The sequence below is a fragment of the Pelodiscus sinensis genome, chromosome 12, assembly GCF_052426305.1.
Source record: "Pelodiscus sinensis isolate ZL-2025 chromosome 12, ASM5242630v1, whole genome shotgun sequence".
Classification (NCBI taxonomy): domain Eukaryota; kingdom Metazoa; phylum Chordata; order Testudines; family Trionychidae; genus Pelodiscus; species Pelodiscus sinensis.
In genome coordinates this window covers 14,151,793-14,175,108 of record NC_143063.1, presented here as the reverse complement: position 1 = coordinate 14,175,108, position 23,316 = coordinate 14,151,793, and the positions used below count along the sequence as shown (strand labels likewise).

Genomic DNA, 23,316 nt, shown 5'->3' with positions numbered 1-23,316 from the left:
TGCGTAAGAAGATACGCAAATGAGGCATGGCGATGAATATTGCTGTACCTCATTTGCATACCTAATGAGCCGCCATTTTGAGCAAGGGGCTTTTGCCCCTTCTTGCGCTGCTCCTTCTTATCCTGAAAATAAATGGCAGAACGGCTCTTGCACAAGAGGGGGTTTTTGCACAAGAAGGAGCAGTGTCGATTGCTCCTTTTTGTGCAAAATCCCCTTGCGCAAAAATGGAGGCTCATTAGGTATGTAAATGAGGTGCGGTGATAAATATCTTCATTTGTGCAAAAATATGCGATGTAGACGTAGCCTAAGTGTCCCTGTGAGTCACTACAAAAATCTGCATCTGTGATTCCTTTAGAAAAATAATTTTAAACTAGTTTTACAGATGGCCAGGATGATTGCTTAATAATTGAAGCAGTGAAGAAGTTTTGGTTTAGAGCTCCTGAATGAGCCCAGGAAGAAAATATTTTCTTCTTTGAGGAACATCTTAGAAGAGTAGCCTTAGGATGTCTTGAGCAACATTTCTTGACCTGTCATTCATGCAAATAATTTGTTCTTTATAAGGTCTAAGCAACTGTTGGAATTGTATCTACAGTATTTAAAACATCCAGACTGGTTTCTACTTGTGATAATATATTTCCAGTAAGCTCTGTAATCTTTTAAGTAAGCAAAGTAGGCTCCTCACTCGTTTAATCATTATAAGCAGAAATAATTGGTATTCCAGTGTGCAATATTGTGATCAGTTACAAACTCTATTTTAACTTTTGTAGGTGACAATAACAGAATTCCTGTCATCAGTTCACTTAAGATCCGAGACCAGCAAAGATCTGCAGTTTCAACCAATTGGATGCTCCCCTACAATTACACGTGGCCTGCAGATAAGATCTTTGTAAGCACACCCACAGCTAACTACTCCCTCCAGGATTACCAGAAGTTCTACAAGGACATCAACTTTGAGGATGGCTGGCTCATGAGACAAGACACTGAGCCCTTAGTCTACCAGATGACACCACCTGGTGTGCGTATGCACTGTCTCTTTGGCACTGGCGTAGAAACACCTGACTCATTCTACTATGAGGCCTTTCCTGATAAAGAGCCCAAGATCTATTACAGTGATGGGGATGGTACAGTGAATTTGCAGAGTGCCTTACAATGTCAGAAGTGGGTGAACATGCAAAAACAGGACGTGATATTGTTGGAGCTATCAGGAAATGAGCATATTGAAATGCTGTCCAATGCTACAACTATTTCCTATGTGAAAAAACTTCTTTTTGATTTGTGACATCCTATGTGGACAGTTTTTCTCCATCACCTGTGATGCCTTCCCTTGAGAGGGGGAAATGCCTTTTGATCCTTAGGTTTTAAAACACTTGGATTATTTATTCGGTCTTCTCTCAGGCCATGTTCAGAAAGCTGTTCGGTGTCTTTAATGATCACTTAGTGTTCATAATGAATCATAGTGTTTCATATTCTAAACGCTTGGTCATATGTGCATTCTGGTGCTGCTAGACAAAATGTCCAGTGTTCATATCGAAGTTCACTTGAACATTTTTCAAATCCTTAGTGCAAAATATGCATCTTATACTGTTTCTTGTGATCTTTGCAGAGGTTGGGGGAGGGAAAGAATTGCTTACTGGTTACTGTCAGTTGTGCATTAAAGCAAGGGAGTGGTGGTAGGAAGGATTTTTTTATATAGTAACTTTCCCAAAGGATCACAAGTTCTGAATTGTCCACAAATAAGCTAGTAAACATGAACCTCCTAATAAGTGTTATAAATAGACATGGAGTTAAGATATTGCAGGATTTTGGTCACATCCAACCTGTTACTTCATATGTACTGCTGCTGGAGAAGAGGGAAATTACTTGAAGTTCCTTATTTAATGTCTTGGAAAAACTGAAAAACAATCCAATTGCCCTTAATTCTAGTAAATTGATGACTTAGCACCAAGAGTCTAAGGCTTCTGGCTTCATGATTTAAGCTTTTTTTTCTCAACTATAAAAAGTTAGGTGTCATTTCTCACCTAAGAGCCTGGTGTCATTGAAATCTACAGAAACTTGATAGCAAATTTTGTGAGAAGCTGGCTTCACATGTCAAAGTGATAGGTATCTCCTTTATTTCAAACAGTAGATAGATTGTGATCTCAAACAAAGCTAAACTCCACCCAAAACAAATAAAAATTAAAGTTCCCACAATGGATGAGGGAGGGGAAACCTTTTTAATGCATCTTGCTTTTAGTCAAATATACTTCTACTGTGATAGTCAGTTTCCTACTAACTAACTGACCATCTTTCCAATTGGATCAAATTTTTTGTTTGAAAAAGCTTAGAATTATAAGATAGACCTTTCCCACAGGATAATGAATTTGTACTTCATTTGGGTTGAGGAACAAATATTTGACAGATGTACTATGTATTAGGTCCCAGAAAATTATATAGCATGCAACTCTCCATGAAGCACTATTACAGTTGCTTAACCATCTCAGACCATTTTTCAGAAAACTGTTATGTACACTTCCAGGATACAGGTTTCTTCTGAAAAAGTTACTTTGAGGTATGCTCATAAGAAATCTTACAGAATTAGGAAATTGTGGTTATTTACAAGGTAAAGTTTAACCATTCCTGTAGTGCATGGAGGTTGTTTGCTGCCATTGAAATCTTTGACAGCTCTCAGGAGTATTTGCCACTGCAGAATGTAAGCACTGTGGAACAGGATGGACTAGATTAGAATTCTCAAGTCTCTAATGTATTTTGTATTGGCTAATCATGTCTAGAAATCCTGACTGGGATCGTTGGTAGGCCAATTGTCTCCCTGTACAAAAGAGAAATTAAGACTAATTCCCTGTCTCTAAGGGAGGATAAGCATTCCCCAGTAGAATGAAAGGTCTGTCACTTGGAATCAGCTATCTAAGATCTAGTGCTCAGCAGTTCTATGGCCCAAACAGGCTTTCGTGACTCATCTGTGTGCTAGTCCACTGCCAGATCTGAATTGCTCACTGACTATCTGTAACATGGAGTTGATAGCTTAAATCTCAACAGAAGGATATGAAGTCCTTTAGTCAACTTTATTTTGCAGACTTCTGCAGACTGTTGTATTCTAGAACCACAGTTCTAGTCTAAGGATCTTCCTATGGTCTAACTCCATTGTGAACAAACTACTATAAGTCTGAGTCTGCAGTAGATGCAACTGTTCAAAGTAACTGATTCAAAAGTTCAGCGTTTTTAAAGTTCACAATACTTGCCCAAGTAGAATGTATGCTTGTTAACTAGCACCAGGATGGGAGGAACCTGAATCTGTATTGGCTCCCTCCAAAAACTGAAGAATGTTGGTGTGGTTCTAACAGAGACTCGGGATCTAACTGGGATGGAGGGTTCTTTTAGAAATGGTTACTTATAAAGCTGTCTGACTCTGTGCTAAATGTGCAAAATAATTAAAAACTTATAGGAAGAGTGTTTTGGCTTTGGTACCCTCTACACCTGAAGAAGCAGAAAAATTGATGCCTCCAAAAGAGCTACTCTAGATTATTCTGTTCTGATTTAGCATTTGATATTTACAGTATTTTCACCCTTTGAGAAATATATCACTTTGTGTTTCCAGCTGACTTCATTTCATACTCTACCGTAATGACAATGGCCCTTTAGTCCACATTCACTTAGCTTTCCATCAGTCACTTCTCATGCTGAATAATCTGCTCTGCTGCTTTTACTTGCACTGGTAAAGTGGAGTTGGCAGCCCTCAAGCTTTGTAGATTTGCTGTGATTTGTCAGCATAAATCCTTGTTTCGTTTCTGAGCAGAATTGCCATCTCTAATGTTAGCTACTGATTCCTCAGTGTTTATACTTTAAGAATCCATGCATCTAATGATTACCTTCGATTTGGGGATGTTTTGTATGACAGATCATGTATCCGATTTCTCATTTTTCCATCAAATCCTCCAGAGCCCTTCTTTTGTCTACTCTTTGATCCCAGGATAGAGATGTCCTCAGTATGAAATAGGGTAGTTCAATATAGTGGTGTGCACCCCAAAAGATGGAAAGAGTTCAATTGTGCATTTCCCTTTTCTACTACAGGTTGGACCTCCAAAAACTGGGACTCCCTTGTCTGGCAACATCCATGGTCCTACAGGTCCTGCATGTTCCTGGACCAGGGAGTCCGGGCTGCGAGCCTCATTGGCAAGAGGGCTGGCAGCTTAGAGCCCAGCTGGAGTTGGAGCCTCGATAGCAGGGCCAGGCATGTGGCAGCCCTTGTAGTGGGGCTGGGGATGCAGCAGCCACAGTAGAGGGGCTGAGGACATGGCAGCCCAGTGGGAAGAAGGGGCGGCTAGGGCCAGCAGGGAGGGGCCAGTAGCAGGGGACCTCCCCTTGTGTAGCAAATTCCCTCATTTGGAACCAGTAGGTTCCCGATAGTGCCAGACCAGAGAGGTTCAACCTGTAGAAGTCTGTTTGCTTTATTGCATTTATTAGAGGGCAAACCCAAGTCTATTTAGTATCACTTTAGTAGGATTGTTTGCAGTGTTTCTGTAGCCATGTTGGTTCCAGGATATTAGACAAGATGGGTGATATGTAATATCTCTTAATGGACCAACTTCCGTTAGTGAAAGATAAGCTTTCAAGTTTACACAGAGCTGTTTGAGGTAACTGTAAGACTGTTTAAGTATGCAGTCTTAAGTAGTCTACAGTCTTGTGGGGAAACTAGTCTGAGGAAATATTAATCATTGCTAGAAAGAGGAAAATTAATAAAGTACCTCAGGTGCTTTGCTTCTTCACTGGTTTGAATTGTGTGATTTTGGTGAAATCCCTTCTGATTTATCCTAATTACTTACATTTATGAATGTTTATTTTTGCCTAATGTTCATTTTCAGGATATTTTCAGAAACCAAAAATAGAGGAGGACCAAAATATATTTTTTATTTCTAACAAAATGTTGAGAGAATGCTGGAGGGACTTCAGCTGTTACTATGGTAGGTTCAAGGTCACTATGTGATTCTGCTCAGACCAGAAGATTTTAATATCAAGCAATAATTGCAGAGGAGTTGTAGGCCAAAGAAAAGAATATTTGGTATATTCAAGGCCCTCTTAATTCAGGGAATATTTGGCAGTTACTTTGCTGCTGTAAATTTAACAGTATTTTGTATGAAACATTATCTTGTGAGATCCAGCATTTTATATATTTTCCTCTTTGTGAATGAATGACTCAGTTAAATAGATTTTGCATATTGTCAAACTTTGATAACATAATAAACTTTATCTAACGTTGAATGCCTTTTGTGATAACACTACAGATGCTGTTCTGTCTCTGAAACATGCTGTTCTGCCTCTCAAATATGCTACAATTTACTCATGCTTATGGCTGTTTAAAAGGCAGCATTTTAACCAAATTATGAGTTGAACCAGAAAGCAGCATTACTTTCTTCCATTGTAATTTGCTTTAGAAGGGAAACTAAAAATACATACACTGTCCTCTTTTTGCTCTAATGTAAATGCTCACTTCAAACCAATTAGTATAAATTGCTCCAATTTGGAGACTCAAGATGAGCAGAAGCCTTCATCCTTGGTTTCTAACCTGTACCTCCTAGGCAGGTCTCATGTCTAGGTAGCTTTTCTTCAAAGATGTTGATGTCTAGTCCTATTAGGCCAGTGGTTACTAGTGACCCAAAAATGGTGGGGGTGCAGTTGCTGGAATCCTTCACCTATTACCCTTCTGCTTTCCTACATGTAGTTTGATAAGATGGTTGTGGGAGGGATTGGGGAAGAGGCTGCAGGAGTGGCTTTCTTGGGCAGATCAGAGAGGTGGTTAGAAAGGAGAGAGAAAATGGGGTTTCCCCCCTCTCCTTTTAAAAACGTCAAAGAAGGGTAGATTGGGAGAACACTATTTACCTCAGTATTCCCTTTACTGTGTTTAGTCACTTCAGTTTCTATTCCTATAGACTCAGGTTTTTAATGTCCTTTATTTTAATTCTACTTTACAATTGCTCTGTTCTTTCTATAGGACTTTGATTTTCTCTTATTCATTCTGTATACTGTCATTTGTTTTTCCTAACTTTTTCCTCCAAATTGCACCTGCTTTTTATCCTCCAACTTCAGCTGTTCACCCTCTATTTTCATTTAAGTCATACTTCCATTTAGTTCTCATCCTGATGGAGCAGGTTTCTTAATGCCATAAATGACTACTACTTAGAACAGCTAGTCCTGCAATCCACAAGATTATTGATTTTTAGTCCTAAGTAGAGCACAGGATCTGGTCCAAGAGGTGAATATAGTTAAACTGCTTGGTAATAGCGACCATGCTATAATTAAACTTAACATTATTTGGGGAGAGTGAGGAAGAAGCGATCAAAAAAGCCTACCACAGTAGCCTTGAATTTCATAAAGAGGAACTATACAAAAATGAAGAAGCTGACTAAATGGAAATTAAAAAGTATAGTACCAAAAATGAAAGCTGCATGGAAACTTAAAAAAAAAAAAAAAAAAAAAAAGATACTCAAATTAAATATATACCCCAAATTAAAAAGTAGTAAGGGAACCAAAAAAAGTACCACCATGGCTAAAAAACAAATTAGAATAAGCAGTTAGTGGCAAAAAGCCATCCTTTAAAAACTGAAAGATATGGAAATAGAGATGTAGCCATGTTAGTCTGGTCTTGCTGAAACAAAAGACAGGACTGTGCAGCACTTTAAAAACTAACAGGATGGTTTATTAGGTGATGAGCTTTTGTGGGCCAGACCCACTTCTTCAGATCAAATTGTGGAAGAAAATTGGCATGACCATATATACCAAAGGGATACAATCAAAAAAAGTGAACACCCATAAAATTGACAAATCAGACTTTAGAACAGAGGGAGGGGCGAGGGGGGAGCTTAGTGTCTATGAGATAATGATATTAGGGGTGATAATTGGGGAAGCTATCTTTGTAATAGGTAAGATAATTAGCATCTTTGTTAAGGGCCATTCCGCATGCTTAAATTGGACACTTGACCAACTCCCTCAGTACCCTCGGATGTATTAAGTCCAGACCCATGGATTTATGTACATTTAGCTTTTCTAAATAGTTCCTAACCTGTTTTTCCCCATCAAGGGCTGTCTACCTTCGTCCCATATTGTGTACCTTAGCGCATTAGTCTGGGAACTGACCACGTCTATGAAGACAGAGGCAAAGAAAGCATTGAATACTTAAGCTTTCCCCACATCATCTGTCACTAGGTTACTGCCCTCATCCAGTAGGGCCCCACACCTTCTCTGATCACCTCCTTCTTGCTAACATGCCTGTAGAAACCTTTCTTGTTATCTTTCACATCCCTAAGTCAAATCCTATTAAGGAAAATACAAAAGTGGATAAACTCTGGCACATCTAGGCAGGCCAATAAAAAATTGGAAGAGCAATTAGCAAAAGACTTAAAATTAACATAAAAATATTTAAGTACATCAGAAGCAGGAAGTCTTTCAAACAATTGAGTGTCCCAGGATGATCAAGGTGCTGAAAAAGCACTCAAGGGAAGATGAGGCCATTGTGGAGAAGGTAAATGAATTCTTTGCATCAGTCTTCACTGCTGAAGATGTGAGGAGATTCCCACATGGGAGACCTGTTCCAGATTGAGGTGTCATTAAAGTACTTCTGCTGCTGTTATATATCTCTTGGTTTCTGTTATTTCCACCCCAGTTCATCTGACAAAGTGGGCTTTGCACATAAAAACTTATGATTTTTTGGTATTTTGGTTAGTCTCTAAGGTGCCACAGAACCACTTGTTGCTTTTAAAGTTACAGAATAACATGGCTACCCCTCTTGAGATTTGGAATAAACTGATAAAGTAGTATGTCACCAGGACCAGATGGCACTCACCCCAGAGTTCTGAAGGACCACAAATATAAAATTGCAGAACCACTAACTGTGGCATGTAACCGATCATATAAATCTGCTTCTGTTTCAGAGGGTAGCTTATGTGACTCCAGTTATTTTTAAAAAGGCTCCAGAGATGATCCAGGCAATTACAAGCTGTTAAATCTGACTTCAGTACCAGGGAAATTGGTTGAAACTGTATTAAAGAACAAAATTATCAGACACAGATGAACCCCATTTATTGGGAAAGAGTCAGCAGAGCTTTTGTAAGGGGAAATCATGTCTGATCAATCTATTAGAATTCTTTAAGGGGGTCAACAAACATGTGGACAGGGGCAATCTAGTGGACATAGTGTAATTAGATTTTCAGAAGCCTTTGACAAGGTCCCTAAACAAATGTTTTTAAGCAAGGCAAGTTATAAGCATGGCTTATAAGGGAAGATCCTTTCTTGGTTCAGTAGCAGTTTAAAAAGACAGGAAATAAATGACAGAAATAAATTGTCAGTTACCAGAATGGCAAGAGTTTAAAACAGTGGTGTCCTCAGGGGTTTTGAACTATGCCCAGTGTTGTTCAACATATTCATAAAGGGCCTGGAAAAGGTGGTAAACATTGAAGTAATAAAATTTGCGAACTACACAGTAATTCAAGATAGATAAGGCCAAAGCTGATTGTGAAGAGTTACAAAGGGCTCTAAAAATTGGGTGACTGGGCAACAAAATGTCAGATGAAATGTAATGTTGATAAATGTAAAGTAATGCACACTGGAAGACAAAATCCCAATATACATACAAAATGAAGGGATCTAAATTGGATCCCTTGGAATCGCTGTAGATCGTTCTTTCAAACATCAGTATGCAGCAGCAGTTAAAAACCTAACAATGCTGGGAACTATGAGGAAAGAGATAGTTGGTATGACAAAGTAACATCATGCCTGTACATACATCCACCGTATGCCCATGTTGTGGATAGTGTGAGCAGGTCTGGTCACCCCATCTCAAAAAGATACTAGAATTGGAAAGGATACAGAGAAGAGCAACAACAATTATGAGGATTGTGGAACATCTTCCATATGAGGAGAGATTAAATAGATTGGGTCTTGTCAGTTTCAGAATGAGATGACTGAGGGGTATGAAAGAGGCCTATAAAACCATGACTGATGTGGAGAAAGTGAATAAGGAAATGTTATTTACATCCTTCACATCTTCCAAGAACAAGGAGTCACCCAATTAAATTAATAGGCATCAGATTTAAATCAAAAGTACTTCTTTATACAGCATGCATCAGACATGTGGAATTCATGGGCAGTGGATGTTGTAAAGGCCAAAACTACACCAAAGTTCAAAAAATAACTAGGGTCATAGAGGACAGTTCCATCAATGGCTGTTAGATAGGATGGGCGGTAATGGAAAAACCTGGTCCGAAGCGTCCTTAGGGGTGTGTCTAGACTACAGGCTCCTTCGGAAAAAGTGGCCTTTTTTTGAAAAAACTTCCCCTGCATCTAGACTGCTGCCATGTTCTTTCAAAAGTAAATCGAAAGAATGCGGCAGTTTTTTTGAAAAGGCGCTATGTAATGCAAACTGTGCTTTTTTGAAAAAGAGCATCCAGACTGCCTGGGTGCTCTCTTTCAAAAAAAAAAAAAAGAAAGAAAGAAAGAAAGGGGCTCACTTTTTCGAAAGTACTGGTTGTAGTCTGGATGCTCTTTTTTGAAAGAGGCTTGTAGTCCAGACGTAGCCTAGCTTGTTTACTGGAAGAAGAGAATAGGCAACAAGGGATGGATTGCTGCAAGAAGTAGTGCAGGGTCTGGGAGGGCATATGGGTGCAGGAGAGGATTCTGACCTCAAAGAGAGATGTAGAAGGGGTGCAGGGTCTAGGAGGGAGTTATGTTCTGGGGCAGCAGTACAGGAGGATGTGCAGGGGTTTGGGTTGTGATATAGGGCAGGAGGAGTTTGTGACTTGGGGCAGGAGATTGGGATCCAGGGTCTTGGAGCGAGTATGGGTGCAGGAGTGGGGGTGCGGAGGGAAAGAAGGGCTGTCAGGTACAGGGTCTGGCCAGGAGAGTGGGCTCCCTGCCCTCCACACCCTCACAGGCCTCTTAAAGTGGCTGGCTGTGGTACTGTGTGCATCTCCATGTGCCATGAGACCCCCATTGAGGGAGGGGAGGAGTTCTGTGTGCTGCCTGAGCCACAATCACAGCCCAGGCAGCTCCCATTGGCTGGAAATCAGCACAGCAGGAGGGAGTCTCCATTTGGGCTGCTGGATGGTGGTTGGTCAAATCCAAGCAGAAAAGATTTTGGGGGAGTGAGGATGGAGATTCCAAATAGAAGTGATGCTTCTAATTCTAAGGCAAAAATAAATTAAGCAGCCGTATCTCAATATGCAAATGCCCCTTTCTGATGCTCTTCCAAGAGCATATACTAAACAGTAACACTAGAACTACATTACACTGTAAGCTTGGGCAGGACTGTTGATTTGGGCTGTATTCGTTTTTTAATTACTTGGATCTACCTCTCTTGCTGTGACCGGGAGGGAAGTGGGGGGAAATTTAAGGTCACGTGTGATAGGAACTGACCATTCCACAATGGCAAGCATCCTAATCCGGTTTCCTTCACCAATGTGTAAAAATTTCCTCCCGTTGATCAAACACTTGTTTCCTTTCTTAGCAGCAACCTCTGGCATCAAGGTGTCCTCATCTTCCCTTATCTTAATGACTGGCTGCTTGCAGCGTAATCCAGATGTGAAGCTCATGCATCAATTTCTCTGTTGCTTCTATTCATCTCTTCCCTATGGGTGGGTGGGTGTCACTCTGTACCCATATTCTCTATTGCCATATAATCATGTTTTGTACAAAGTAAGCCTTGTCAAGTACTATTTTAACAGTCTTAATCTGTTGAATAGTTAATATCCTGTTGGATTGTATGTACTATCATTTGTGCAAGGTTCTGAAGTTTTGCTGTGTGTGTGTTACTGAAACATGTTGTGAGGTTGGGAACACTTACAACCAGCCTTTCAGGTAAAAGGAGTAGCTAGTCAGACTGATGGCCCATTGAAGGGAATTCACTTGCCCGGCAACCATCTCAGAGGCAGAATGTATGCTATGGAGATCTATTTCAGAGCAAAAGATCTTCCAACAAGCTGAAAGAAGCCATAAAAGAAGGGGAAGTGACATCACGACTTGGTTTCTCTTCTCCCCCACCTCCCAACCCAACACCTGGAAGACATGTCTGGAGGACACAGACTTTGAACCGGGGAGGGTGTCCCAGTCTGTGCTTTTTGCAAATCTATAATTTGTACCATCTATTGGGCAAGACAAGGCTTGATTCAGATCTTGTTTAATTTATAAAACTTAGACTGCAAAATTATTTTGAGGCAACCCACTTTGATCTCTATTCTTGCTGCTTATACCCACGTAAAATCTTTCTGCAGTTTAATAAATGTTCTATATTTTACCTAAAACATTGTGTTTTGATTGAAGAGCCTGGAAATCTCAGCTCCATTTACAAAGGCTAGTGTGTGTCCTCTGCACCAAGAGAAAGGTGGGCTTACACTGGTCAGGTTTCTGTGCAGGGCAGACTGGTACAGTTCTGGGGTATGAGGTTGGGCAGTAGGGAGAACTGACTGGAGTCACTCTTGGTTCTTGAGTGGCTAGGAGAAGCATTCATGAAACTCAGTTGAACATGTCTCTGCCTATGGATATCTGTGTAGGACCTGCCAGAGGCCTCTATCTTGCCAATCTATATCGGATAAGCTTTTCTGGGACCATCCAGAACAATATGTAAGTGATGGCTGCTGCCTAAAAGGGACTGAGTCATGCATGGCTAGGCTATTGGCTTATATGATGAACTCCGTCTTGGGATATACTTCTATACAACAAGACTAATGGGAGTCCCTTCACATAAAGAGGGCTCTAGAGGTGCCTCCATTTTGTCTTCAATCCAGCTAATCACCGATGGATTTCTGCTATGAACTGAAGCCTGTAAGAACTGTTGATTCTTCCTAACAGAGAATGTATTCCAGAGACGTAATCTAAAACAGCAGATTATTCCATCTCTGCTGTAAGTCTACACCAAGACCTTCACAGTTGGTTTATGTAATGTGATTCCTTTAACAATGTTATGTCTCGTCCTTTTCTTCTTTCCTTTTATTAATAAATCGTTAGTTGTTAGATTCTGAAGGACTAGCCAGGTCTACACTAGGAAATTAGACTGATGTAACTACATTGGGCAAGAGTGTGAAAAATCCACAGTGTGTTTGATACAAACTGACCTAACCCTCAGTGTAGACCAGGGGTGGGGAAAAGGGCCTCCATGGGCTGGATCCAGCCCACGGAGGCCCTGCTGCTCCCCGCCCCCAGGCCAATTAGAGCCTGGGGGCGAAGGGAGCATGCCAAGCTTCTTCCAGGGCATGGGTGCCTAGTTGGAAGGGGGGCAAAGGGGCTCCCCCATCCCCAGACCAATCATGGTCTGGGGGTGGGGTAGCCCAGTCCCTTCCTGTTTTGGCCCCACCCCTTCTGATGTGTCCCGGGGCTACTTCAAAAATTTTTGAAGTGGCTCCCGGGCAAAAATTATTGCCCACCCCTGATGTAAACAGTGGTAGATGGATGGTAGAATTCACCTGCTGACCAGCTGTCTCTCCAGAACAGGACTGCTTACACCAAGAGGAGAAACCCTCCTGCAAGTAGCTTCACTGAAGCACTTCCATGGCAGAGCTGCATGGGTGCTATGGTTGTATTGCTGTGTGAGTTCTGTTTCTGAAGGTTGACATCCCTGAAGAAAGGGCCTCAACAGACTCCGGGCTTGGCATTAAATGTTGCAGTGTTTCACGTGCAGACAAGCCTCACCAGCCTTTGCTCAAGCATCTTTCCTTCCTGTTCCACGGCCTGCCCCAGGCACGAACTTCCTTTCTGTAGCTTCCCCATTTTCAGCCCTTAGGAATCACCTGGCTTCTTCCAGTTGATTCTAATAACATCTTGCCAGGACCACTTGTACACCTGTTGTGGCCAGACAGCCTGCCTCCATATCATCCATCTTATTTGCCTTCCTGAAGCATACAGGACAGAGATGGAGCAATAAAATCAGCATAGTCTATGCTGGCTCATCTGATCCTGAGAAGCTGAAACATAGATATGAGGAGAGATCAGGATATGTGAGACTGCCACCGGCTGGCACCTATGTTGATTCGAACACACACACAGTCCCTGAGAGGAATTTCCCACTGAGAAAACAATGTCCAGTACTTCAAAATTTAATCATCTCAAATCTCTCTTACAAGTGTAAATTAAGTTCACAACTCCCTTGTAAGAACTGGTCTCACAGCAGACAGACCAGCATCAATTGGCATTACAGATAAGAAAGAGAAATACGTGACCCCATGAGTATAAAAGATGGGCCCAGCATACACTCACTTTGAGTGTCATTCTACCCTCTACCTGCTGGTCGGGTTAGGTGTTTGACCTCCCGAGGATCTATGGGGACGCCCACCTCGTATTTTCGTCTTTCCTAGGAATTGAGGGACCGGCCCTGGCCTGACATGCTGGAGTCGAGAGGCACAGAAGGGGGTAAAAATGGTACCTGGATGTGGTCCTCTGTCTTAAGTGTACACATAGAAAGAGTAAGCTGTTACTTGGTACCATTATTTCTATTTTTTTTCTATCTTTATCTTCTTTGTAACCATTTTTAAGACCTATATTTCGCTAATAGTTAAGACATAGAACAATAGCCATTGCAACCATATGATTTATAAGCTTCCTCAATAAACCTGTAACTGTTTAAGCTTTAACCTGACTCCTTCAGTTGCTGTATCAGAACCAAGCACAATTTAAAAGAACTTCAGCCGGTCTAAAGGGACAGTTATAGGAAGAGCTTGGGCGTTTGGATCTGTGTCACTCCTAGGTGACAGGATCCACTGGGGCATCTTTCAGTTTTTCCTCAAGGCTGCCCGCTGCGAAGGAATTATGAAATTCTAGCAGCTGAAATCTAAGATGTAATAAGCTCTTCCTATATAACGGGGCGTCTGTTGGCCTGCTGGCCACCCTCTGCGATGGGACCCCGGTCCTAGCAGTAAAGGCACGGACATTAAACCTTTTCTCGGAAACATACACACACACACACTGCCCTGACCGTCGGCTGACACCTGTGTATCCTATGAGCAACTGTTCCAGGGGTGAAAGTAACTCAAGTTACAGGCACTGTTGTGTTGCAACCCCTGGGGGCTCAGGGCAGGGAGATGGGGGGTGCAATACAACAATACCTATAAGAAAAGTAAGTGTGAGGTGGAGTGTGTGTGGGGGGGGGCGGGGGAGGCTCAGCCTGTGTCTACACTGGTACGATCTTGTGCAAAAGCGGACGCTCTTGCGCAAAAATTTGCTGCCTGTCTACACTGGCTGCATGTTCTTGAGCAAGTAAACTGACATTCTAATGTATGAAATCAGGGCTTCTTGTGCCAGAACGCTGATGCTCCTGCTCTGGAATAAGCCCTTTTGCACGACTGTTCTTGCGCAAGAGGCCAGTGTAGACAGGCAACATGAATTTCTTGTGCAAGAAAGTCCTATGGTTAAAATGGCCATTAGAGCTTTCTTGCGCAAGAGAGCATCTGCACTGGCATGGATGCTCTTGCGCAAAAGCACATGGCAGTGTAGATGGTCTCTTCTGGAAGAGTTTTTGCACAAGAACAAGAAGCTGTCAGTGTAGATGTAGCCTCAGGGAAGGAGGCATGTGGGGAGCTAGGAGTTAGAGCAGGAGCTTGGGGGTGAGGAGCAGGGCATGGGGCTGGGGATATGTGGGGGGTGCAGGAGTCAAGGTTGGGGGTATGAGGAAGGGCTCAGGGCAAGGGCTGGGACTACAGGGGGTGCAGGTCTGAATTGTGAGAGTTCGGTAAACAGCCAGCGCAGTCTCTGGGCAGTTCAGTATTGGGTGTATGAAGTTCTATTACTGTACAATCTGCTGAGGCTTCATGTAGTAAAGTTATTGTCAAGGTTTCTTTTTATATAGTAGAATCTACCTTTACTATAGTATTTTTTCTATTCCTCCACTCCAGTAGCTGGTGGCCTTAACCTGGTGCAAGCGCCTCTACTTCATTTCCTGTAGGAAATGGCCTTCCAGGAAGTACTGCCACTCTGTGCAGACAGGAGTTAGCATCTGCGTCTCTCCTTTTCAGAAACAGTCAGAAACTTACTTTTCTTTTCATCCTGCAGATTCAAGGGGCTAAGGCAGCTGTTCTTGCCTGCAGTCATGAGCACTAGGTACTTAGTTGCTTTAACAAATGGAAAATTTTCAAATATCCACAGGACTCCAGATGCTGAAGCTTTAAGAAAAACATCAGCTATGGCAATACATGTGCTGGCAACGCTGTTGTGTACAGTGTTACAAAGGTTAGAATGCAGGGACTAGTATGTAGAATGAACTGATACATGTATTTTGTGTGGGAATGGCTGGAGAGTTTGTAAGCCAGAGATAGCTTCACCCATACTCACACTTCCTTTTTTGTTGCATAATTTTTTGCTGTTTGAAGACTGTATGTTAGGGTTACCACGTTTGAACTTTCAACAAAGAGTACACCTCGTGCCTTCCAGTGCCTCTGCAGCAGCAGCTGCATGGCAGTGCCCCTGCAGAGATGGGATAGGAGATGAATGCTGAGAGAAGAATGCACTCCTCTGATCGTAATCTATCTAGCTTGAGCACCCATATTGTGGTGGTGAATAGGGAGGGTACGGTGCCGGAGACTGCTCCCTTGACAGGAGTGGGAAGGGACGTCTCTGAGCACTATTTATCCCCCTGAGTGCTCTGCAGTCTGAGTTTCTTTAAAAGCCCGTCTCGCTTGTCTGCAGGTTGAGAGCCTGTAGTGGGGAAGGTGCTGGAGAAGTCGCTGTGCTGAGTGGCGGCGCCGAGCCTTTGCAGAACTGCTTTACTAGCAGTTCCTCTTCCTTAGCCAGTGCCGCACGTGGAGGAGCCTGCTTCGGCGCTGGTGTTTGCCTGGGCGCTTTCCCCAGTGCGGAGAGTGATCCCAATATCACTGCTCGGTGTCGGGGTGGGTGATTCCAAGGCAGACCTCAGCATCACAGAGCTGGAGGCAGTTGGCACGTCTCCCCTGGTTATTCTGGGGGATGGATCAGGTGGCAAGGAACTGGCTAGAGAGACCCTGTTACTCTGATGTTCTTGAGGTTATGCAGATCTGTGCTTGGGGTTTTGTACACATTGCTCCTGTGCACTTTCTACGGGAGGCTGTAGCACCTTCTCCATGAGGGACATGTGGAGCCTAACCTCCTGGTCCCTCCTTGCTCTGGCAGACAGGTTTTTACAGTGCTTGCATTTTTGTGGGATGTGTGAATCCCCCAGACATCCGATACAGAAGCTATGCCCATCCAAAGCTGGAATGAGTTCACTGCAGCTTCTACATTTCTTAAACCCCTGCATTGTAGAGCTGTTGGCAGTTGGGGTTGAGGGGGCTCTTAGTTCAGCTGTCAGCACTCTCGTAGGTAGAGGGTTTTGAGATATTTTCTTTTTTTTTTTTTAAGTGAAAGCAGCTGGGGCAGAGAGAAGCCACTGTGGCTGAAGTGGCTAGCGCTGAGGGAACAGCATGTTCTCCCCAGCTGTTTAGCCTCTCCCTTTGAAGTGGTAATAAAATAACACAATGATCTGTAATTGACTGAGGTAAAAAAGTTCTCAAGAAAGTAAGATATTACTGTGAGGAGACAAGTGCCTGAGGCGGCAGGAAAACTCTGTCTGCAAGGGAGGACAGTAGAAGAGGAACTGAGGGGAGAGGGCCTGGCTGCGCTCAACTGTCAAATTGCCCCCAGAACGAGAGGCTCACTGTGCACGAGCGGCCCGACTGCTAACTGCTATGAAAAAGTCTCTGATCTGTGGCTCTGGGGAAGACCCATCACCTACAGTGGAGCACCCACGGGGACATCACCCAAAGAAGAAATATTTTAATGTTTTAATATTTTTAAATTAAACTGAAAGTCTTAACTCTCGGGACTGAGACCTGTTCCATGTATAAACGTGTGAGGGGTGGGGAATGCATCTTCATCACAGTTCTTTGAGAAGTTAGATACAAATGGCCCTATCTCTGTATGCAGAAATGTACACCCGTAATTTGCATGCATGAACATAGCATTTCTTCACACTTTTTGCATATCATTATGAATATACTAGCTCACAGTATTAACATACCTTAATGAGAAGTGAACCAACTTTATTTTCAGTGAGTATGTTTGGTAAAGTATTTGCTGGAATATACATACATGGAAATTGTACAACTTTACAATGCATCACCTTAATAACAGGATTTCTTAGACCAAATAAAAATAAGTGTAACACATTAGGTTAAAGCTACAGAAATAAATGAAGTACTGAGTTATAAACATTTAACTTTCTTATTTTTAGAAAGATGTGAAATCTCAAGTAAACCTTTAAACCAGGGGTGGGCAAGATACGGCCCGCATGCTGGATCTGACCCACCAAACCATTTGATCTGGCCTGCTGCTGCCCTGCCACACCCCCATCCCCAGGACAATTGAGACCTGGGGGCGGGGGAGTGTGTGAAGGCATTCGCTGTTCAAAGCAACTGGTGGCTCCTTCCCTGCCAGGGGCACATGGTGCCTAGAGGTAGTCACCAGCTATTTTAAACAGCGAATGGTTTTGCACTCTTCCCTGCTCCTGGGTCTCGATTAGCCTCGGGGCAGGAGAGTACACAAAATCTCCTCCCACCTTAGGTGTGCAAGGTGGTTAGAGGGAACCACCAGCTTTTCAAAACTGCTGGTGGTTCCCTCTAGGCATCACACTCCCCTGGCAGGGCAGAGGTGGGTGAGGGGGGAGACTTCATGTGCTACCCCACTTCAGGCTTTGATTGGACTGGGGAGTGCACATTCTCCTTCTCCTGCCAGAGGCATGTGGCACCTAGAGAAAACCATCCCTTCCACCTGAAGCCCCACCCTTTCTGGGGGTGGAACCAGATATCCATGAGTCAACGTTCAATGTGGCACAGTTTTGTGTGGCATCATTCACAGAAACGTTGCACTTTAATATAGTGTTTCTAGGAGCTATACTGTTATGTTAGCCATGATTGGCTGGCTTCATGATAGACCACATAGTTCATATATTAAGGCAGTCATTTTATGAATGACGTCTCAAGAAGTGTAATTTCAGGTGTTTTACATAGCTATTCTGGGTATTTTGGGAGTAATCACAAATAGTGGGTAAGATGGTATATTCCACATTTAGTTCATTTTTATTCATCACTTAATCTAATCCATACTCAGTGTCTTTGTTGTCATCTTGTGGTTCATGAGAGGATCCTCCATTCTCTGCCAGGTCCTGCACCTTTTTATCCTCAGTGCTATTCTCTGTTAAAGGATTAAGGTAAGAGAAATTGTGATTAATCATCTTCAGTACTGGAAAAAGAAACAAATCCCAACTATTAAAACTGACTAAGAACATTTGTATGGAAATAATCACAGAATAATTTTTTATGTCTCAACCTGTAAGCAGGGCTGGATTAACTCTCCAGTGTGCCTGGGGCTATTAGATTTTGTGGGGTCCCTGTATAAAAGTCTCTTTCCTACGATCCCATAGTGGGAGGTGGAGGCTTGGGGCTTCCTCTAGGCTCTGGGTTGGGGCCAAAAATGAAGGGTTCAGCATGCAGAAGGAGGCTCCGAGCTGGGCAGAGGGTTGGGGTGCAGGAGGAGATGAGGACTCTGACTAAAGGTTTGGGCTCTGGGGTGGAGCTAGGGAGAGGGGCTTAGGCTGCTGGAGGGGGTTCAGGTGAAGGGATGGGGCAATGTTCCAGCTAATCTTTTCCATCCACGTGTTGAATAAATGTTTATGTGCACCACCAATAGAAATACAAAATCTAGATGTGGGCTCCCTGCTAATCAGTTGGGTGGCATTTGATTTGTCCTGGGCTGCCGCACAAATGCACAGCTTACAGCAAGGGTGGGTAATAATTTTAGCTGGGGGGCCATTTCAGAAATTTTTTAAATTTTCAGAAAGGCCTTGGATGGAAAGGGGGGGCCAGGACACCTATGCGCTTCCCTGCCCATAGACCCTGTTAGGCCTAAGGGTGGGGGAAGTGAATGAAATCTTTGCCCTGCCCCTCCTGAGAGAACCGCCAGCTGTTCTGAACACCTGATTGGCCTCTGGGTCAGGGGAGCATGCAAAGTCTGTCACTCCCTGCCCCCACTCTGCAAGGCGTGCGTGGTACTTAGAGTCAATCCTGGCAATTGACTCTAAGCTCCATGCACTGCTGGTTGGGGAGGAGATTTTGTGCAGGGTATTTGTGGGCTGGATCTGGGCTGCTCCCACTGGCCGGGAACCCCAACTAATGGGAGCTGCAGAGGCAGTGCCTGCAGGTGAGGCCAGCACATGGAGCTTCCTTGATAGCCAGAGTCAACGTTCAAGGAATGTCAGCATGAGGAGCCATCTCTCCCTCCCACCTATCAGGGCCACAGAGACATGCCAGCAGCAGACTTCTGGGAGTGGTGTGGGGCCACAGCATGCTGGCAGCTTGTCTGAGCCCTGTGCTGTACCACTGGACTTACAGTGGCTGGGAGATCTTTTTGCAGGGTCTCCCTTGGCTCAGGGCTCTGAGCTGCAGCCCGTAAAGTCTCTGCATCCAGTTCTGCATTAATCCTATTAGGGTCTCAGTGAGACACAAAATGGGAAGAAGAGAGCACTAGGAGATTTCCTCAGTTCCTTCTTCCTCCCAGTCCTAACTATCTTGGGATCAGTGATAATGGGAGAATCTTCTTTTTTCAAACAGCCACCATCTTTCTCCCATTTCCCTCTTGTTAATCTTTTTTTCTTTCTTTAAAATTCTATTAGAATAATCTTACCAGGACTGGAGGGTATAATGTGACCATCTTGGCTGTCTACTTCTTTTGGGGCTAGATCATCCACATTACTGTAGGCTGCTGGTGTCAGTATATCATCTATTGGTTCAGCAATAATCTCTTGTATCAATGGTTTCAGAGGGTTGACTTGTTTAACTTTGGCCTCTAAGTCTTTCTCTAGACTCCAATGCTCTGCTAAGCCTTCTACAAGGTGTCTTGTGGTTTCCCTTTGACAATCTTCAGGTATCTTACATATATTTGAAAATATGGCTGTTGGGATCTCTTCTGTTATTGAATTCCAAGATGAGACTTTGTTTTCTTTTGATGCAGAGTTCTTGTCATCACTCACTTCAGAAATGATTTCAATCTTTGGATGACATGCTTGCTATAAAGGTAGACAAGATAACTGAAAATAATCAGTTATTACAGAAAATGAAAGGATAGACAATTACAATCCAAAGGCAAACTTCTGCTCTCCTATCCATGTGACGATTCTCAGTTTTGATACCCTACTTCCCCACCATATATAGAACATGAACTTCACACTAGCAGTGCAAGTAACTTAAAATTTCTTACAGGCACTGTCTTATTGCAACCCAGGTCCCTGCCAGCTCTTTAAATAGCTCCCTGATGGCTTTTGCTTTAGCTCAGACAGCTCTTGCCGGAACTGTGCACCAGGGCGCACACAGTTACTTTCACTTCTGCTTCACACAGAGATTAAGGAAAGCAGAAATATCCAGGTTTTCTGATGGAAAAGAGCTGAATTTTCACCTAATCAGATATCAGTCTTAAATGGGCATAGCATAAACTAATGATAATATTAAATAAACTAATCATTAAATTAAGGCAAATTTGATTAAGCAGTTTTTATTGTTGGTGGATCTGCAGCCTATAAAACTTTCTGATCATTTTAGTGAGTGGCATCTAGAAAGTACTACTAAGTTTTAAGAATGGGATTTGGATTTGGGTTTTTCAAGAATATAAATTCCTAGTGTATGCCTGGAGTCAGTCACCAAATGAATTATGAATTGAGGATGTTAAGAAGTGGGTAACTGACTAATAGTGTACTCCATACAGTTTGCATTGAGTACATGATTAGTTGATAAGGAGTTCCGCTGCGGCTCTGCAGTTTAAAGGGTTGTATTGTGTACACAATTGTACTGAGTATGTGACTAGCCAATAAGGGGTTCTGCTGGGTGTAGGCATCCTGGCTCCTCCTATGTTTAAACTGAAGTGGGGGTAGGTCCTAGAGCAGTAGCAAGTCAGGGCTGCTGAGTCTAGACCTACCCTGCTATGCCTCTGCCTCTCTTGCCACCCCCCAGCTTTTAAGCCAGCTCCCTCTAGCACTGGCTCCTGCATCCCTCCACCCCCCTTGCCAGCACCCCAGCGAATCAGCCTGCTCTAAGTCAGGTCTTTTGCACCAAAGATCAGCAGTCACATGATGTTGGGGCAGAGATGACATGGAAGAAGACCAGGGTATAGTTGGGGTTACCACTGCAGCAGGAGCATAGGATTTCCATTGGGGACTTTTGACCAGAGCTAGAATACTGCGGCAACCCCACGATAACGCTGTGAACTCTGATGGAAGTGGCTCTTTATTTGGGGCTTATGTGCCTGAATGGCAGTTTCATCTTGCTCTTGGCTTCTGCTCAAGTGGAGTCAGCATGCTGGTTGGCTTTCCCCATACCAGGGACAAGTGAGGGGGTATGTCTACACTACCCTCCTAGTTCGAACTAGGAGGGTAATGTAGGCATACCGCACTTGCAAATGAAGCCCGAGATTTGAATTTCCCGGGCTTCATTTGCATAAGCGCGGAGCCACCATTTTTAAAACCCCGCTGGTTCGAACCCTGTGCAGCGCGGCTACATGGGGCACGAAGTAGGTAGTTCGAACTAGGCTTCCTAGTTACTGTGGGAGGTAGGTGCTCTAGAATGTCAGCAGCTCCTGCTTCTCTTCCTATGTGCCCTACAAGAACAGGTGATATGGGGTCAATACATTGTAGTTGGGGGCCCATAACGTAAGAAGATGAAGAAGTTACTCACCTTGTACAGTAATGATGGTTCTTAGAGATGTGTGTCCCTGTGGGTGCTCCACTCAGGTCTCGGTGCATCCTCTCTGGTTAGAGATGATTGGAGATTTTGCCTAGCAGTGCCTTCTCACGCTGCACAGTCGCTGTCTCGTGCTATTTTGTCTGTTAGGCGTGCACCTGATGCGAGCCTCCCTCTCTCCTTTTTCTACTGGAAATCCAATAAAGGACTCCAAGTAGAGGGGAGGAAGGAAGGGCAATGGAGCACCCACAGGGACACACATCTCAAAGAACCAACGTTACTGCACAGGGTGAGTAACTTCTTCTCCTTCAAGTGGTGTCCCTGTGGGTGCTCCACTCAGGTGACTAAGTAGTAGTACCTGCCATACAGCAGTGGGTGTTGGAGTCATTTATGTGAAGAAGCAAGGACTGTATCTGCGAGAGTGGTGGTAGGTATGGGTCCTTTCTGTAGGGCATAATGTTGTGCAAAAGTATGATGGGAAGACCAAGTCACTGCTCTCCAAATGTCCGCTAGAGGCACATTATGTAGGAAAGAAGTTGCTGTGCCCATCACATGTGTGGAGCGTGCCCTAATAATCTGTGGTGGCTCTTTTCCACAAAGCTGGTAAGCCATATATATGCAGCTTGCAATCCACTTGGAAATGCATTGCTCTGAGATGGCTGTTCCCTTGTGGTTTAAGGATAATTTCAAAAGAAGGTTTTTCTTTCAAAATAACTGCAGCTAGACAGAGTTTCTTTTTTCGAAATAGGGTATTTTGAAATAGCTCCCGGATGCGATTATGCAAACGAAGCACAGGAAATTCAAATCCACACTTCATTTGCAATTTCATTCGTCTGCATTTGCATTCCTCTCTTGAGAGAGGAATTCAGTGTAGACATACCCTATGAGATTTAGGTCCCAAAGTGGTACAGGCAGGCGTAAATTTGGACGCATTTTCCACAAGCCTGTTAAGAAGTGCTTCGTCATTGGGTGTGCAAAGCGTGAGAGATTGTTGACTGGTTCGTGGAAAGCTGTGATAGCAAAGAGATGGAGAGGCCTGTATCACTGAGATCCATCAAGTACTCTAATTTGATAGGTATGGGAGAGGTATTTGGTGGTAACTCCTGAAAGCATTTCCATTTGTTTTGGTAGGTGCATCTTGTGGAGGAACATCAACTATTTAGTAGGACCTGCTTAACTCTCTCTGAGTAGGTAAGTTCTTCATTTTGGAACCATGGAGAACCCATGCTGTGATTTTCAGGGTTTTGATGTTCAGGTGGTAAGTCTTGCCCCAGTGTTAGGAGAGCAAGTGGGGACTCATGGAATCGATTGACTTATTGATAGGTGATGTAAGTAAGGGAACAAAGGTTGTCTTGGCCAGTAGGGAGCTATCAGAATTACTGCGACCTGGTCAGAGCAGATCTTGTTGAGTTGGAGAATGAAGAAGGGGTACAGCAGGTGGACAATGAAGATGGAAGGGTAAGGAAGAAGAGAAGAGTGGCTAGTCCCATAGATAAAGGGGAAGAGTCAATGGAGACAACACCAATAATGAGCATCAGGAGGATACAGGATGGGTTGAAGAGGATTACAAGGGAAAACAGGAATGGAAAGGACTTGCAGCCAGCAGAAGCAAGAG

At 43.5% G+C, this 23,316-nt stretch overlaps 2 protein-coding genes across 5 annotated transcripts in view; one reads left to right on the top strand and one right to left on the bottom strand.

Annotated features, from left to right (window-relative positions):
• PLA2G15 (phospholipase A2 group XV) overlaps positions 1-9,485 on the top strand; it is a 46,221-nt gene extending 36,736 nt beyond the window's left edge. For both annotated transcript variants that reach the window (XM_075940322.2, XM_075940323.2), the window contains one exon: positions 768-9,485. In XM_075940322.2, coding sequence (XP_075796437.2) covers positions 768-1,279 — 512 coding nt within the window. In that variant the 3' untranslated portion in view covers positions 1,280-9,485. The remainder of the gene's footprint in view (positions 1-767) is intronic.
• Positions 9,486-16,997: 7,512 nt separating this feature from the next.
• DNAAF1 (dynein axonemal assembly factor 1) overlaps positions 16,998-23,316 on the bottom strand; it is a 107,284-nt gene continuing 100,965 nt past the window's right edge. For all 3 annotated transcript variants that reach the window (XM_075940325.2, XM_075940326.2, XM_006117632.5), the window contains 2 exons: positions 19,657-20,038; positions 16,998-18,168 (listed from right to left, as the gene is read on the bottom strand). In XM_075940325.2, the coding sequence (XP_075796440.2) occupies positions 18,065-18,168; positions 19,657-20,038 (486 nt within the window). In that variant the 3' untranslated portion in view covers positions 16,998-18,064. The remainder of the gene's footprint in view (positions 18,169-19,656; positions 20,039-23,316) is intronic.